The 18,671-nt window shown below is 46.4% G+C and overlaps 2 protein-coding genes across 2 annotated transcripts; both read left to right on the top strand.

Moving 5' to 3' along the window:
- The first annotated feature begins 6,357 nt into the window (after positions 1–6,357).
- LOC118476342 (uncharacterized) lies at positions 6,358–10,396 on the top strand. The gene is made up of 3 exons (XM_035965328.1): positions 6,358–7,006; positions 7,109–7,192; positions 10,249–10,396. Exons 1-3 carry the CDS (start codon positions 6,700–6,702, stop codon positions 10,314–10,316), a joined length of 459 nt encoding a protein of 152 aa, XP_035821221.1. The 5' UTR covers positions 6,358–6,699; the 3' UTR covers positions 10,317–10,396.
- A 3,901-nt stretch (positions 10,397–14,297) lies between these two features.
- On the top strand, positions 14,298–15,269 carry LOC118476341 (uncharacterized). Its single transcript, XM_035965327.1, has 2 exons — positions 14,298–14,936; positions 15,039–15,269. Exons 1-2 carry the CDS (start codon positions 14,432–14,434, stop codon positions 15,173–15,175), a joined length of 642 nt encoding a protein of 213 aa, XP_035821220.1. The 5' UTR covers positions 14,298–14,431; the 3' UTR covers positions 15,176–15,269.
- The last annotated feature ends 3,402 nt before the right edge of the window (positions 15,270–18,671 follow it).

The following is an 18,671-nucleotide window of genomic DNA, read 5'->3' as shown; positions in this document are numbered from 1 at the left end:
TTTTTAAAAAAAGAGGGATTGAAATTCAAACTTGGGTATGATTTGAAATTGGAATAAAAAATGATGAAATCAGAAGAAAAGAAAAGGAGAAAAGACCACCTGGGCCGATTCTGGCGCCCTTGGCCCAACTCTCTACTCCCTCGGCCCACCTCCACATCTATTCTGCGTGGCCCGCTTTTCTCCCCACCACCAGCTCAGTTTCTATTGTTGGCGCCGACACACCGGAGCCACCGGCCGGCCTCACGCCCTGGTGACGCTCACGACACTGATTGGTGGGGCCCATTGTCAGGTCATCCGTCCACCTTGGAACAGAACACGCGCCCCGTGCCACAGACTTGCGGGCCCCGTGCTCAGGTCCAGCATCCACCTTGCGCCGTTGCCTGCGGGCGGACAACTGAATCCACTGAAATCGCGCGGTCGCCAGGGGTAGGCTTGTGTCGCAGATCATGGGAAGACTCTGGGTCCTCGCAACCTCCGTGTTCCTTGCCCTGCATATAAGTATCGTGGCCATCTCGCCTTCTCATGCCGCGACTACACCTCATGCTCACATCGCTGGCATGGAGAGGAGATCAGACCGCCACTCTCGCATCTCACTGCTCGCTGTGCCACTCCCATACCCCTCCTCCACATTCGCCTCTTCCACGCGCCGATTGCAATGATGCGGCCACCATGGCACGTCCGCACCTTCGTCTTCGCCTGCTGTAAAGTTCCGCGCACTCTCATCTGGCGCAACTCGCGCACGTCGGCTCCTCTTAATCGTGATCGCGCTGCCATGGCTCTGGGGGGGGCGGAGTGATGCCTCGGGTGAGTCATGTGGGATTCCCTGAGAAGCTCTACGCGTGCTCGGGGTCTCACCAAGGGAGAATGGCGACCGGAATCCTTCAACGACGTCGAGCTGCGGGTTTAACAGAGACTCATACGGCGGCGGGGTTAATACACCACAGGATCCAAGGTAATGAGCTGACCCTTGGATCCCTCGTTCTCTCCGCGTAGTTTGGCTATACTGAATTGGGGAATAATCAACGGATTGTGCGGATTGGAATCGCCGGCCATGGCACCGTCGTGGGCTAGTACGACGCGGTGCGGTGTCCGGCCGAGGAAGGGGGAGAATGCACTGGCCGTCCATTCGCTTGTTTAACGGATTGGATTGAATCGGCCAGGTGAGCTATTCAGCGATTGAAATCCGGGCGTTGGCCTGTTGATCTGCGGCCGAGAGCGAGGCATGTTATTTTAAATCGAGATCGTGAATCTTAGATCTAATGACAATGGGCACATACCCGTTCGCGTGGCTTGGGATCCAATCCTGGTGGTTAGATCTTGATCGGACAACCAGGGTCGTCCGATACCCCTTCGGCCTCGCGACTTTTACAAAGGAAACCCCCTGGTTTCCGGTATTCAACCCGCCATCCCCGCGGGAGTAGTCTGAGTCTGGTAGATTTTACAGAATAAACCCCGACCTTCTCTGTATTAGTGCGCCCAGTCTAGGAATTAAAGAAAATAGGAAAAAGAGATTTAGAAATTGATTTTGAGTATAAAAATAATTGTAAAACTTGTATAATCCACAGAAAATTCATATGGAGTCCAAATTAATCCATTCCAATTCCTATAATTTTGTAATATTATTGGTTATCATTTAGTACCACTGCTTTGACATGAATATCACAATAAAATTTATATCCTATTTAATCTTGTGCAAAACACATAAAACCTTCAGAAATTCATAACTTAAAATCTATAACTCCAAAATTAATGATTCCTGTTTCTATGATCTTATTTTATTATGTAGATTATTAATATGTATTTTGTTCTTATGTTTGGTGTGATGTTAATTTTACCTATACATGTTTGTCTGTATTGCTACGTTTAGTAGTGAGGACACGTGTCATCTGAAGAGCAAGTTGGTACTTGGAATCTCGAGTGCCAGGCAAGTTGTGCCCTTGATCACTTCTTTTTACCCAGTCATGTTCTGATTAATCATAACGATCTACATAGGTTAATTTTGATGGGACCCAATAGGTTACCCTAGTTTGACTATCTTTATACCTTGTTCACCACTAAATTTTTGGGTAGCACCTGCTATTGCTTTATGTGGTTTTGGGTATGGAGATACACTATTCATGATTATACTTTTATTATCGATTGTTAATTACTGTTGTCGGTACCCTGAAACTAGTGTACCCCTTGCTACTATATAAAGACGTAGTACCCATGCGGCTATCTTTAGTCGCTTGGTAAAGAGCTGTATGTGGGACCAGACCATGACTCGCCCTAGCCTCGGGCGACTACTCTGGGACCACAACAGCGCCTGAGCCCACCATATGGGCGGGTATGGAGCCGCCACGTGTCCAGAGAAGGTTATATACTCCAAGGCATCAACAGTAAGTCTAGACCCCCATGGGAGAGCGCCGGACCCCTGGATATACAATCCGGACCTCCAAGGTTGGTCTAGGACCTCCACGTGTGCAAGCCGGACCCTCCCGTATGGGGTCCGGGCCGCCCACAATGGGGTCTCAAGGTCCCAGGACAGAGCATACTCGGGCCTGGAACAAGATCCAGGCGGGGGTCCGGTGCCGACACGTGTCCAGACCTGGTCTAGTGGGTTCCGGACCTGTCCGCATACACTCCTACTCCCCGCTCAGGCGGGGACCCGCTGTTGCCACGTGGCATACTGCGCGCGGCTTAAGCCAACGAGCGGAACCTAGCATGACGCCTCTGGGCCACGCGCGCCCCCGCATTCATTGCAGATAACACGTGCGCCGGACCATTCCACTGACAGCTGGCGCGTACAGTCCACAATACGCGGGCCGCGCTATTATTTACCATTACTCGTACGTTTCGGCTATCAATGCTGCATGAACTGCGGACATCAAGACTCCCGCTGATTGCTCAGGCGTTACTAGCATTAGTTACTCACATAATGTATTATTTCCATTATGCTCCTAGGCCCACATGTCGGGGCTCAACATCCTTGTATGTGCCTCCCTTAAACTATAAAAGGGAAGGCACACAACGTTACAGGGACAAGGTTTTTACACACACACACACACTCAGGCTCACAGACTCTCAATACTACATACACACAATGGAGGTAGGGTATTACGCTCCGGCGGCCTAAACCACTCTAGTCCCTCGTGTGCTCTCGTGTTCATCCCAAATTCACATAACATGCAAAACGCTTAGGCCCCCTCCTCATCTTAGGATTAGGGTGGGTGCATTCTGCCACCCGGCAGGAGGATTTTCTTTTCGACAACTGTTCATGTTAAGATCATTATGTTAATTGGAACATGGAGAACTACCCGGGAAAACAGTGCTACCACAAGGGTGAAATGGGACGCCCTTGGCTGACTAACTAGGAAAGCTAGTGGAGGACTACCTTACCTAAAAGAGGCAAGGGCAGTAGGGGAGTGGTCAGTGTAGTGAGGTCCTCGGGTTGATTTTGCTGCGATGGCGGTCAGCTCTAACCATCCTCTTTGGTAAGCCTTACACTTCACGTGAGCTCCCACCTTTAGCGAGTTCATGCACATTATTCCCCACAACTTGTTGAACTATGAATGTATGTGAGCTCACTCTTGCTGTCTCACACCCCCATAGGTCAAGAACAGGTACCACATGATGAAGCGCATGGAGGATGCTGTGATGTGTTCGTGAGAGGTCTAGGCCGCCGTCTCCTAGTCAACTTTGGGTTGCTGGTTAGTAGCAGTAGAAGCAGCATACCCAATTTGTCATGAGTTGCGTCAGAAGGGTTTGGTGAAGTGTCACTTTTGGTGTACCCCACCAAGCAAAAAACTAGGGGAATGTTAATATAGTTGATCTATTTATGCGAACCAAGACAAGAATCACAAAATTTACACTTAACTTGTGAAGTTTTCATGATTAGTATTTGTCGGCGTTTCGAGACCGGGGGGTCCCTAAGCCGACGAGTGAGTGTGCTGCGTGCCCCAGCCCAGATGGGTCGAGCGCGTGGGCGAGCGCGAAGGGGGGAGAGGCGAGGTGGCCGGAGACGGGCGTGAGAGAGGTGGAAGTCCCGCGGCCTTCGTGTTCGTCCCGCGCCCAGGTCGGGTGCGCTTGCAGTAGGGGGGTTACAAGCGTCCACGCGGGTGAGGGAAGCGAGCGGCCCCAAGAGAGCGCCTGTCCCGTCCTCGGTCCCGCGCGGCCAACCTTTTTCTAAGAAGGCCCTGGTCCTTCCTTTTATAGTCGTAAGGAGAGGATCCAGGTGTACAATGGGGGGTGTAGCAGAGTGCTACGTGTCTAGCGGAGGGAGAGCTAGCGCCCTAAGTACATGCCAATGTGGCAGCCGGAGAGATCTTGGCACCCTGCTGGTGTGATGTCGTGGCTGTCGGAGGAGCAACGGAGCTTGGCGGAAGGACAGCTGTCGGAGCGGTCGAGTCCTTGCTGACGTCCACCTGCTTCCGTAAGAGAGCTGAGAGCCGCCGCCGTCATAGAGCTTGGGAGGCGCCATCATTGCCTATCTGGCGGAGCTGGTCAGATGGGACACCGGTCTTGTTCTCTGCGGCCCGAGTCGGCTCGGGGTAGAGTGATGATGGCGCTCCCTGTTGACGTGGCGGGCCCGCGCCCGAGGCCGGGCGACGTGGGGGCTCCTCCGAAGCTGGGGTCGAATCTGTCTTCCGTTGCCGAGGCCGAGCCCGAGCCCCTGGGTCGGGCGAGGCGGAAGTCGTTCGGCAGAGGCCAGGGCGGAGTCCGAGCCCTGGGGTCGGGCGAGGCGGAGTTCGTCGTCTTCCGGGGCTTAGCCCGAGTCCGAGCCCTGGGGTCGGGCGGAGCGGAGTTCGTCGTCTTCCGGGTCTTAGCCCGAGTCCGAGCCCTGGGGTCGGGCGGAGCGGAGTTCGCCGTCTTCCGGGTCTTAGCCCGAGTCCGAGCCCTGGGGTCGGGCGGAGCGGAGTTCGCCGTCTTCCGGGTCTTAGCCCGAGTCCGAGCCCTGGGGTCGGGCGGAGCGGAGTTCGCCGTCTTCCGGGTCTTAGCCCGAGTCCGAGCCCTGGGGTCGGGCGGAGCGGAGTTCCCTATGGCGCCTCTGGCGAGGCCTGACTGCCTGTCAGACTCACTCTGTCGAGTGGCACTGCAGTCGGAGTGGCGCAGGCGGCGCTGTCCTTCTGTCAGACCGGTCAGTGGAGCAGCGGAGTGACGGCGGTCACTTCGGCTCTGCCGGGGGGCGCGCGTCAGGATAGAGGTGTCAGGCCACCTTTGCGTTAAATGCTCCTGCAACTTGGTCAGTCGGTGCGGCGATTTAGTCAGGGTTGCTTCTTAGCGAAGCCAAGGCCTCGGGCGAGCCGGAGATGTGTCCGCCGTTAAAAGGGGGGCCTCGGGCGAGACGGAAGTCCCTCGAGGTCGGCTGCCCGAGTCCGAGGCTAGGCTCGGGTGAAGCGTGATCGAGTCACTCGTATGGACTGATCCCTGACTTAATCGCACCCATCAGGCCTCTGCAACTTTATGCTGATGGGGGTTACCAGCTGAGAATTAGGCGTCTTGAGGGTACCCCTAATTATGGTCCCCGACAGTAGCCCCCGAGCCTCGAAGGGAGTGTTAGCACTCGCTTGGAGGCTTTCTGTGACACCCCAGGTGTCAGTTTCGTGTTACGTCGCGAGATTAATCCTAATCTCGGATGCTCAGTAAAAATTTCTATTTCTCGATCGTGTCTATCTCTGTCTATCAGGCTTTCTCATGGAAGTTCACCGAATTCGGAGTTAATCGATCGCGAGAAACAACCAATTTTGGAGCGTGTTAAAACTTTTATTCTCGGAACGAATGCAAACTCGAAAATCATCCTCGAATTATAAATCTCATCTGAAGCTCAGTTAATCAAACTCTCAACAGCTGTCATTTGATCTGAGCCTGAGTCTAATTTCTCGAACCTCGATCGATGTCCAACTATTTTATCTGAATCCGTACTCTCAAAACGGAATACTCAGTATGTCGTCCTCTAATTAATTCTTACTCGACTCGGCCAAATATCTCACGTCCGAACTGAATTCAAAACTCACTCCGACAGCGATTTTTAAAATGTCACGATTCGCCTTCTCCGACTAAAATTCAAAGCCGATAAGAAATCGGAGAGAAACATTTATTTCTAAAATAGTGCGCGAGGAATTATTTCCGAGCGAATTCAAACCAAACTCTCGGCCGAATTAATCGTTCAATTGTCTGTTCGTCCGAACTCTGTTTCACTCTGTTCCGCGTATAGACGAATTCCGCGGGAGCATTTTTATTCGGGAAAATAAATTAGCGTGGCCCGAGTACGTAATTGGGCCAAATCCGGCCCAGCCCACTAAGAAAACCCTAGCCCTAGTGCCTCTCTATAAATAGGAGCCATCTCCTTGCAAGTGGAGGCATTTTTGCACTCCCACCCCTCAAAAAAACTTCAGCCGCCACTCCCTTTCTTCCTCCTTGCTCCACGGCAGCAGGCTTGGCTTCTCTCCCTGTTCATGGCGCCTCCACCTCCCTGCTTGGGCGCTGGCCGAGCCCTTGGAGCAGACGCCTCCAGCTCTTCTCCATGGCACCTTTCTTCCCCACAGCGGCTAGCAGGGAGACCGGCCAGCCATGGCGACCTCCCCTTCTTCCCCAGCGCAGGGAGCACGGCTCCTTCCCTCCCATGGCCGCCAGCCCTTCCTTGCAGCGAGCTCCTCCTTCTTCCCATGGATGGCGCCCTAATTTCTCCAGCAGCCATGGACGCCCCTGCCACTGCTCCAAATGGTGAGTTCCATCTCTGCAGCAGCCGAGCACCTCCCTGCATCTCCCCCGCCATGGCTCACAACTCGGCGTCCTCCCTGCTTGTGTGGTGCTTGCTGCGTGCTCGACGAAATGCCGCAGCGAGCAGCGGTCATGAGATCCCCTCCGTGTTGCTTGCATCGGCCCGATCTGCGCAGTCCCGACCCAAGGCGTCGCGTGGGTGTTTGGACAGCCCCACACTACGTCGTCGATCTGCGCGGTTCGACCGTCTCCGCGTCTCGCATCGCCGGGTCTGCGCAGCGCCGGCGTGCCGTCGTTGAAACCCGTGGTGAGACCCCGCTGTCCTGCGCTTTTTGTGTTCGATTAAAAGGCCGCACCAATAAATCACATAATAAATTGTGTAATGATTGTGTATGTCGTTTAATCGCAGCCCTTGTCGACGTCACGCCTTGCGCATCGCTCGTCGGCAAAGAGCCCAAACTAATGGCATGCATGCGCGGCACGAGTCGGCCAGGTTGTTCGCCTTGTATGATTGCGATTTATTTTACTTACGTATTCGGTCGATGATGTGCCTTCATGTTTATATGTGTGTAAAATGTTTCGGTTATGCGCATTGGTAGAATCGCGTTTGCGATTGGAGAACAAGAGGTTATTTGAGGTATGCGATTTGTAGTTGTCTAATTATGTTTTGGTCGATGTGGTGCATGTTTAAAAAATTGTATTGATATGGATTAAAGTTCGCGGCGAAAGAAAATGAAGTAGAGAAGAACTCGGATATTTTTATTTTGATCGGAAAATATGCGATGCGTTGTTTGATGCGAAAACTAAGTTACAAAATGTGGATCTTGTTTTGGGAAATGCATCGATATGTGTTTATGTGAAAAGTGTATTTGTTTTAAGCAATGTGATGGGATTCGTAATTTTAGAGGGGATATATTTATTGATGTGGCGAGTAGTGTAGAGAATGCTAGTTTGCATGGGGGATGTATCGTTAAGTCATGAGTGTCGGAGTTCATTTATATTAGTGGTCGCGCCACATTGAGTGAAGTGTCTCGAGTGCACGCCATGACATGGTCGTATGCGAGACAGGAAAATATAAGGTGTGCTCGATAGGAATGTTCGGTCGTTGTAGGTGGAAATGGTCTTTGCTTAAATAGAGAGGTGGTGACATGACGAAGTAGTCATCGCCTCCTCTATGTTTATATGTCGAGTCAAAATGCGGGGTACTCGTGGTACGCTAGGCGGTGTCCAAATAAATTAACCGGTCTATGTGGTAGTGGTCGTGCGTGATTTATGGCTAGCAAGTAGTTGAATTACGAGTTATGCGAGAATCATGTTAGAAACTAATGTGCGGCGTGTAACGGTGCTCGGGTGGTAAACCATAGGTCAGTAGGTATTATTAGTGTCATTGGCAAATGGGGATGATTCTTGTGGTGCGATAAAAAATTGGAAAGGCAAAGAACATGGGTAGTGTGACGATCCAGTTAACCGATAGGTTCCGTAAACACGCTTGTGATTCTTTTATGTGCATGATAAGGTCGATGCCTTGTCGTCGTAGCCTTAGGAAATTTTCTGGAATGCGCTAGTGCTCTACTGATGGGTTGAATGAACTTGAGATGTATTACAATCGCTGTGTGTCGTGCCGGTCATCCAAAAATGGCGAAAGGTGGTGTGTGATGGTACTTGGGAAATGGTCACGTCATTAGCCAACTCATGTCAAGTAGGAGTCGATGGCGTAAGTGATTGTGATATAAATAGGTGTGGTGTCTCGGACTACGTTAATAATAGGCAAGTCGATGTGTATGTCGTATGGCGGGCTATGCCATCCCTTTGGTTAATCGACTAGTTAGATGGCGTTGGTTAAGCTCGTAGTTACGATGAATTACTTGTTGTGGTCTAAATGCGTATGGTTATGGTTGCGAATGAAAAGTAGTAGTGCTCATGTGATGTCTAATTTAAAACACGAATTGTTGGGTGATTATCGTGAAGAATGCATTGTTAATTGAGTATGGTGCTTTTAGTGCGCAAAATAACTTGTATAAGAATTAGTAAGTCTACATGTTAGTTCTCACTTAGTTATTTTAACTCTAACAATTGTCAAAGTGTTAGAATAATTCAAGTCTCTAGAGTATGGCAATTCTTGAATTGTATAGGAGCTGAAATTCATTAATTTCTGTTTTGGGCTGCACGCAGTGTTTTAGTTGTGCTGTATGTTTGATGAACTAAATGGTGTTTTCTGTAGATATGTGCTATAGAAAAGTGGTAGATAACTTTATTATCTTGCTGGTGTTAAAATTTGACAGCCATAGGTCTGACCGTTTAGGAGTTGTGCTTTTTACAAATTCAGTAACTGAATCTGTCCAAATTCTGCACAGATTTCAGAAACTGCATTGTTTGCTTAAGTTAATGTTGGAATCAGTCCTTGTCGGTTATAAGAAAGTTGTAGAGGCTTTTCTTATCTTGCTTGTGTTAAAATTTCATAACCACAGACCTGATAGTTTAAGAGTTATGAATTTTACAAACTGCTTGTTGTGTTCTGTCCACTGACAGAACAGATTTCGAAAACTGAATTGTTTGATTCAGTTCAACATGGAATCACCCCTTGGTGATTATAAAAGTTGTGTAGTACTTTTTTCTAAGCTTTCCAAAAAGTCTTGGATCACTATTTTTGGTGATCTGAAGATTAAGTTATGGATGTTTAAAGTCTGAAGACTGAATCTGTCCAGTTCTGGACAGCAAAGCCTTCTAGTGCCTTTTATCCTTAGTTAAATATGGAATCACCTTGAGATGTTTATAAATAATTTGTAGAACATTTAATTAGCTTTCCATAAAGTCTAAAATCACTTTGTTTGGAGGTCTGAATCTTCAGTTGGGAATTTTTGAAGTTGCAAGCCTGAATCTGTCCAAATCTGGACAGAGCTGCTGTGTTTGCACAATTCGACTTTGCTAAGTGTTGAATCATGTTGTGATGAAAATACCAAAATTGTAGAGCACTTTCTAAACTTTCCAGAAAGTCATAGTTTACTATTTTTGGATTAATATTTGAAAAGTTATGATTAAAACTAGCAACTGCTGTATTGCCGTCCAAAAATTCTGCTAGTGCGCTTTTGATTGTTTAGTTCACCCTTGTCGCTAAAAATGTTTGGTTTGCTCTTAAGTAATGTAGACTTGCCATGGCTAAGCTAGAGATGACATGTGTGTATTGTTTTATATGTTTCTTCTTTAGTTGATTGTGATATAGAATTTCCATAGACATTGATGCCTATGTCATCGGTTAAACTTGTGTTGGATGCTTTTGTGTGATAAATAGAAGAACTAATGAAAAGCCGTAGCAAATTAAATAAACACTTGTACTTATGGGGTCGTATTTGTGTTGCGTAAATACACAAAATGTTTGTCGTCTTTTTGTGGTGTTAACGTTGTGCGCTCGACGATATGTAGTTAGCTAACGCTAGTGGGTGTGGTTGCTTGTGATGTCTCGCTACTTAGTGTTTAATTCGCTAGCGTGTACTTAAAGTATCTTGTGCTATTCCCTTATATTCATACATATGCATCTTGCATCTCATATAGGACCGAGAGATGATGATCGAGCAACTGATGTGGTGCCAACCACAAGATGCAGTTGGTGGACGACCTGAAGAATGATGGACATAACCAGTGGATACTCGCCAAGCGAGTACCCTCCCCCAGCAAACACTGTCTAAGTGTTAAATTAAAGGCAAGCCCCGGTTTTATGCATAACCTGTTATTTATGCTATTTTACTTCACTTAAGGATTGTAGGATTGATTGTGCACTTAGGTGTAGGAATTGTTTGAAACCCTAGTTGCATGATCTCAGGAATCCTTTTGAAATGAATACTAGTATGACAGGTCGAGTAGTTGCTTTATTTAATTAGGGTCTCGGTAGAAGACGAGTGATTTTTCTAGCACTCGCGCGAGGTCAGGCCATTGATTGTACCCACTTTCATATCGTACTGATGTTGGTTGTGGACAACAATCCATGGGGATTGGTTGTCCACGAGATAAAATTTGAGTAAGGATTAAGGTGTGGTACCGTGAGTCAAGCGTTTGAACGTACTAAACACATACCGAGAAATATGGTAAATCGGTAAGCCTAGTACCTGAGTGAACCTGCCCGCAGACTTTACCCCTCACGCGACCTGAGACGAGGTCTCCCATTCCGGTTATGGTGGGTACAAGTGCGGCCACTGCACGACGGCCAGTCGGGGTCAGTGGGGCATTGTACGCCAAGGCGGTGAGCCCTGATCTGTTGCCAGGGAATCGATGGGGACGGTTGATGTGTGTGGGGACGGAGTGCCCCTACATGTCGTGTGTTTAGGTTTACCTTGCAAGGATAAAAACTCGATTCGAATCGTCTGCTTCTCGCAGCTAATGAGACTGCTTGATCCATGCTGCTACATTGAGTAATAAGTGGAAATGAGGTGACTGGCAAAAGATGTTGTTTGATAAAAATGTTTGATGCCATGTATGATTAGCTAGGTACACATCTAGTTTAAAAGGATCATACTAAAACTTGAAAAGCTAAAACTTGTTTTTAGACTCAGCTAGTGCTTTTGGCAAACCAAACCCCTCAGCCAAACAGCTGCATGTCTAGAGGTAGAGGAGTAGACTCCTCACACCGGGTAAGTCTAGCTGAGTATTAGTATACTCAGCCTTGCTTGTGGCACAATTTTTGCAGGTACTCCTTAGGATGATTTGTTGCTGGTGTGACTTGGCCTCCATCCCTGCCACCGGGATAGATGGTCGAGTGGGTTACTGCTTCCGCAGGAGAGGACCAGGAGGAGTAGCGTGGCCAGGCTTCGCCATGTTGCTCGGTTCTTCTCCGTTAGTTATTTCCGCTGCATTAAAACTTATGGTTATTATTTCTGAAACTCCGATAATGTAATCACTAATTATACTTATTAAATTTGTGGTATTATGTTTTATTGTATTCCTCTGTGTCTCACCTTCGAGTGAGCTAGTGGTATTCGATCCTGGTAAGTGGCTTTATCGGACTAGATCCGAGGGACTGACGGGTTATTCCTGTTTAAGTGCGTTGCTGCCCTGAAGGGTGCGACCTGGGGCACTTAAGCTGGAATAATTCGGGCGGTTCCGCCACAGCTGGTATCGGAGCGAATACCATCACAGAGAAGTCAATAAGTCATGACTACCAACTTTTTCTAAAGTAAAACTTGCTTAGAAACCAAGTTGGATAGCTGTCAGGACGATCAGGATAGACCTAGGACGTGAAGCCCTAGGAATAGATGGGTAGCTAGGTGGCTAGTTATCTAGGCCATAAAGGCTACTATTACTATTAATAAGGATGCTGTAGAAGCACCCGAAAATTACTTAGGTCTGAGAAGACGACTAGAATGAGCATGCATCATGATTGTTGCATTATAATTGTGTCTTGTGCATAAACATGCTTCTCTCACCTTTATTCCAATAATAAGAACTTGTGAATAATGTGATGTGCTGTTATGTTAGAACTATAAGAAATGCTTTACCCCGTGTCAGATTGGTAAGTCTTGTTAGGTCGTGCTATGTGTTTCTCTTGTCTTGCTAGCTAGGTGGTATTGTAATTGTTCAACCCTCTTTGCCAAAAAAAAAATTGTTGCCTGTTTTGCCCATAAAAAGACCTCCTTCTCCAGACAACCTAGTGGGCCCCTAGTAAAACCTAAAAAAAAATTTATCATGTGCTTGTTTTGATGTTTCTAGCCTTTGTGTGTTTTACACTTGAAGTTACACCTGCACAGCTTATAGACCCCCACAGCTTGACCGCTAGACCAACCCAAGTCTCCTTGTGCACTTGTGTCAAAAAAAAGTATATTTGTTGTTGGTGTCTAGTTGCGCAAACCCTATCAAGGCCATGTTTCTTTCCATAAATCCTTGCTCCTAAAACATCATAGCATTTTTGTTGATCATCCTAGCTGATCCTGTTCGCCTACCTCTCCTTTCGCCTGGATCTGGTAATCCTTCTTCTTGTGAATCATGTTTGCTTTATCGTCCGAATCTCAGGATCCCCAATTGATTCTGCCCCGTTATCTGGTTATCTGTTATAACCCGTTCTCAAGTATCGGATGTTGATCTGCCTAAATCTCTCATTTCTGGTCATTCTCATACCCCCTTTCTCCGAGGATCATGACGCTTGTTTTAGCAACTGTATCTCTAAACAGTGTATCCATTCGGTTCAATGGATTTTGCTTTTGTCTTTAATTCTCTCATGTCTCTAAAAGCTTATCAATCTCGATCTCATGGTTGGTTCCTCCTCATATTAAATATCATATCAATCTTTGGCTGATAATCCCCGTGATGATCATAAAATAGTTCTCTGAGTTGAAAATTCTCATGTGATGCTCTTTTGCCAACAGTCTTTGCTTCAACTCCGGTCACGTTCTTATTTTCTGAGCCATACTCTCATGGGCTCCATCTACCTGTGCTATGTGGATTTCTCATTGGTTGTGTTTGGTAATGGTATCATGACTAACGACCGATGGTGCCGCGACGAAACCGAGAGCCTACTATGGTGCACACATGGTTGAGCTGCTCGGCACGCGCTGGTATTGCGGTTAATAGTTATGATCCGTTATAAAACTACACCGATGTGCTATCTTTTGTGGACACTCTCAGAATGATCGCTGCATTTTGTCTCGATATGTCGCGATATTCTAACCAAATCTGTATTCAGTATCTTGTCAGATCCCATCTCATAAATTTGCATCTATCTCCAGCCTGGGAGTTACATGTTTCTCCACCCTTAAAGATCCTCATCCGAATCTCGGGACGAGATTCTTTTTAAGGGGGGAAGGCTGTGACACCCCAGGTGTCAGTTTCGTGTTACGTTGCGAGATTAATCCTAATCTCGGATGCTCAGTAAAAATTTCTATTTCTCGATCGTGTCTATCTCTGTCTATCAGGCTTTCTCATGGAAGTTCACCGAATTCGGAGTTAATCGATCGCGAGAAACAACCAATTTTGGAGCGTGTTAAAACTTTTATTCTCGGAACGAATGCAAACTCGAAAATCATCCTCGAATTATAAATCTCATCTGAAGCTCAGTTAATCAAACTCTCAACAGCTGTCATTTGATCTGAGCCTGAGTCTAATTTCTCGAACCTCGATCGATGTCCAACTATTTTATCTGAATCCGTACTCTCAAAACGGAATACTCAGTATGTCGTCCTCTAATTAATTCTTACTCGACTCGGCCAAATATCTCACGTCCGAACTGAATTCAAAACTCACTCCGACAGCGATTTTTAAAATGTCACGATTCGCCTTCTCCGACTAAAATTCAAAGCCGATAAGAAATCGGAGAGAAACATTTATTTCTAAAATAGTGCGCGAGGAATTATTTCCGAGCGAATTCAAATCAAACTCTCGGCCGAATTAATCGTTCAATTGTCTGTTCGTCCGAACTCTGTTTCACTCTGTTCCGCGTATAGACGAATTCCGCGGGAGCATTTTTATTCGGGAAAATAAATTAGCGTGGCCCGAGTACGTAATTGGGCCAAATCCGGCCCAGCCCACTAAGAAAACCCTAGCCCTAGTGCCTCTCTATAAATAGGAGCCATCTCCTTGCAAGTGGAGGCATTTTTGCACTCCCACCCCTCAAAAAACTTCAGCCGCCACTCCCTTTCTTCCTCCTTGCTCCACGGCAGCAGGCTTGGCTTCTCTCCCTGTTCATGGCGCCTCCACCTCCCTGCTTGGGCGCTGGCCGAGCCCTTGGAGCAGACGCCTCCAGCTCTTCTCCATGGCACCTTTCTTCCCCACAGCGGCTAGCAGGGAGACCGGCCAGCCATGGCGACCTCCCCTTCTTCCCCAGCGCAGGGAGCACGGCTCCTTCCCTCCCATGGCCGCCAGCCCTTCCTTGCAGCGAGCTCCTCCTTCTTCCCATGGATGGCGCCCTGATTTCTCCAGCAGCCATGGACGCCCCCTGCCACTGCTCCAAATGGCGAGTTCCATCTCTGCAGCAGCCGAGCACCTCCCTGCATCTCCCTCGCCATGGCTCGCAACTCGGCGTCCTCCCTGCTTGTGTGGTGCTTGCTGCGTGCTCGACGAAATGCCGCAGCGAGCAGCGGTCATGAGATCCCCTCCGTGTTGCTTGCATCGACCCGATCTGCGCAGTCCCGACCCAAGGCGTTGCGTGGGTGTTTGGACAGCCCCACACTACGTCGTCGATCTGCGCGGTTCGACCGTCTCCGCGTCTCGCATCGCCGGGTCTGCGCAGCGCCGGCGTGCCGTTGTTGAAACCCGTGGTGAGACCCCGCTGTCCTGCGCTTTTTGTGTTCGATTAAAAGGCCGCACCAATAAATCACATAATAAATTGTGTAATGATTGTGTATGTCGTTTAATCGCAGCCCTTGTCGACGTCACGCCTTGCGCATCGCTCGTCGGCAAAGAGCCCAAACTAATGGCATGCATGCGCGGCACGAGTCGGCCAGGTTGTTCGCCTTGTATGATTGCGATTTATTTTACTTACGTATTCGGTCGATGATGTGCCTGCATGTTTATATGTGTGTAAAATGTTTCGGTTATGCGCATTGGTAGAATCGCGTTTGCGATTGGAGAACAAGAGGTTATTTGAGGTATGCGATTTGTAGTTGTCTAATTATGTTTTGGTCGATGTGGTGCATGTTTAAAAAATTGTATTGATATGGATTAAAGTTCGCGGCGAAAGAAAATGAAGTAGAGAAGAACTCAGATATTTTTATTTTGATCGGAAAATATGCGATGTGTTGTTTGATGCGAAAACTAAGTTACAAAATGTGGATCTTGTTTTGGGAAATGCATCGATATGTGTTTATGTGAAAAGTGTATTTGTTTTAAGCAATGTGATGGGATTCGTAATTTTAGAGGGGATATATTTATTGATGTGGCGAGTAGTGTAGAGAATGCTAGTTTGCATGGGGGCTGTATCGTTAAGTCATGAGTGTCGGAGTTCATTTATATTAGTGGTCGCGCCACATTGAGTGAAGTGTCTCGAGTGCACGCCATGACATGGTCGTATGCGAGACAGGAAAATATAAGGTGTGCTCGATAGGAATGTTCGGTCGTTGTAGGTGGAAATGGTCTTTGCTTAAATAGAGAGGTGGTGACATGACGAAGTAGTCATCGCCTCCTCTATGTTTATATGTCGAGTCAAAATGCGGGGTACTCGTGGTACGCTAGGCGGTGTCCAAATAAATTAACCGGTCGATGTGGTAGTGGTCGTGCGTGATTTATGGCTAGCAAGTAGTTGAATTACGAGTTATGCGAGAATCATGTTAGAAACTAATGTGCGGCGTGTAACGGTGCTCGGGTGGTAAACCATAGGTCAGTAGGTATTATTAGTGTCATTGGCAAATGGGGATGATTCTTGTGGTGCGATAAAAAATTGGAAAGGCAAAGAACATGGGTAGTGTGACGATCCAGTTAACCGATAGGTTCCGTAAACACGCTTGTGATTCTTTTATGTGCATGATAAGGTCGATGCCTTGTCGTCGTAGCCTTAGGAAATTTTCTGGAATGCGCTAGTGCTCTACTGATGGGTTGAATGAACTTGAGATGTATTACAATAGCTGTGTGTCGTGCCGGTCATCCAAAAATGGCGAAAGGTGGTGTGTGATGGTAATTGGGAAATGGTCACGTCATTAGCCAACTCATGTCAAGTAGGAGTCGATGGCGTAAGTGATTGTGATATAAATAGGTGTGGTGTCTCGGACTGCGTTAATAATAGGCAAGTCGATGTGTATGTCGTATGGCGGGCTATGCCATCCCTTTGGTTAATCGACTAGTTAGATGGCGTTGGTTAAGCTCGTAGTTACGATGAATTACTTGTTGTGGTCTAAATGCGTATGGTTATGGTTGCGAATGAAAAGTAGTAGTGCTCATGTGATGTCTAATTTAAAACACGAATTGTTGGGTGATTATCGTGAAGAATGCATTGTTAATTGAGTATGGTGCTTTTAGTGCGCAAAATAACTTGTATAAGAATTAGTAAGTCTACATGTTAGTTCTCACTTAGTTATTTTAACTCTAACAATTGTCAAAGTGTTAGAATAATTCAAGTCTCTAGAGTATGGCAATTCTTGAATTGTATAGGAGCTGAAATTCATTAATTTCTGTTTTGGGCTGCACGCAGTGTTTTAGTTGTGCTGTATGTTTGATGAACTAAATGGTGTTTTCTGTAGATATGTGCTATAGAAAAGTGGTAGATAACTTTATTATCTTGCTGGTGTTAAAATTTGACAGCCATAGGTCTGACCGTTTAGGAGTTGTGCTTTTTACAAATTCAGTAACTGAATCTGTCCAAATTCTGCACAGATTTCAGAAACTGCATTGTTTGCTTAAGTTAATGTTGGAATCAGTCCTTGTCGATTATAATAAAGTTGTAGAGGCTTTTCTTATCTTGCTTGTGTTAAAATTTCATAACCACAGACCTGATAGTTTAAGAGTTATGAATTTTACAAACTGCTTGTTGTGTTCTGTCCACTGACAGAACAGATTTCGAAAACTGAATTGTTTGATTCAGTTCAACATGGAATCACCCCTTGGTGATTATAAAAGTTGTGTAGTACTTTTTTCTAAGCTTTCCAAAAAGTCTTGGATCACTATTTTTGGTGATCTGAAGATTAAGTTATGGATGTTTAAAGTCTGAAGACTGAATCTGTCCAATTCTGGACAGCAAAGCCTTCTAGTGCCTTTTATCCTTAGTTAAATATGGAATCACCTTGAGATGTTTATAAATAATTTGTAGAACATTTAATTAGCTTTCCATAAAGTCTAAAATCACTTTGTTTGGAGGTCTGAATCTTCAGTTGGGAATTTGTGAAGTTGCAAGCCTGAATCTGTCCAAATCTGGACAGAGCTGCTGTGTTTGCACAATTCGACTTTGCTAAGTGTTGAATCATGTTGTGATGAAAATACCAAAATTGTAGAGCACTTTCTAAACTTTCCATAAAGTCATAGTTTACTATTTTTGGATTAATATTTGAAAAGTTATGATTAAAACTAGCAACTGCTGTATTGCCGTCCAAAAATTCTGCTAGTGCGCTTTTGATTGTTTAGTTCACCCTTGTCGCTAAAAATGTTTGGTTTGCTCTTAAGTAATGTAGACTTGCCATGGCTAAGCTAGAGATGACATGTGTGTATTGTTTTATATGTTTCTTCTTTAGTTGATTGTGATATAGAATTTCCATAGACATTGATGCCTATGTCATCGGTTAAACTTGTGTTGGATGCTTTTGTGTGATATATAGAAGAACTAATGAAAAGCCGTAGCAAATTAAATAAACACTTGTACTTATGGGGTCGTATTTGTGTTGCGTAAATACACAAAATGTTTGTCGTCTTTTTGTGGTGTTAACGTTGTGCGCTCGACGATATGTAGTTAGCTAACGCTAGTGGGTGTGGTTGCTTGTGATGTCTCGCTACTTAGTGTTTAATTCGCTAGCGTGTACTTAAAGTATCTTGTGCTATTCCCTTATATTCATACATATGCATCTTGCATCTCATATAGGACCGAGAGATGATGATCGGGCAACTGATGTGGTGCCAACCACAAGATGCAGTTGGTGGACGACCTGAAGAATGATGGACATAACCAGTGGATACTCGCCAAGCGAGTACCCTCCCCCAGCAAACACTGTCTAAGTGTTAAATTAAAGGCAAGCCCCGGTTTTATGCATAACCTGTTATTTATGCTATTTTACTTCACTTATAGGGTGTTTGGTTTGAGGGTTGAGATAGTCCATCATCTTCTCACTCCTCACTTTTTTGTTTGGTTTGTGGAATGGAATGTATTGATCCATCATCACCCTATTCCTCATAGTTAGTTACTTAGTACTAATATAAGGAATGGGGTCATCCCACCAATTTTGAGGAATGGATCCATAATGCACCACCTCATTCTAGACGGAGTGATTCCTCAAACCAAACACCCCCTTAAGGATTGTAGGATTGATTGTGCACTTAGGTGTAGGAATTGTTTGAAACCCTAGTTGCATGATCTC

Source organism: Zea mays, chromosome 2 (genome assembly GCF_902167145.1).
Source record: "Zea mays cultivar B73 chromosome 2, Zm-B73-REFERENCE-NAM-5.0, whole genome shotgun sequence".
In the NCBI taxonomy this organism is placed as follows: Eukaryota; Viridiplantae; Streptophyta; class Magnoliopsida; order Poales; family Poaceae; genus Zea; species Zea mays.
This window is presented reverse-complemented; position numbering and strand designations above follow the sequence as displayed.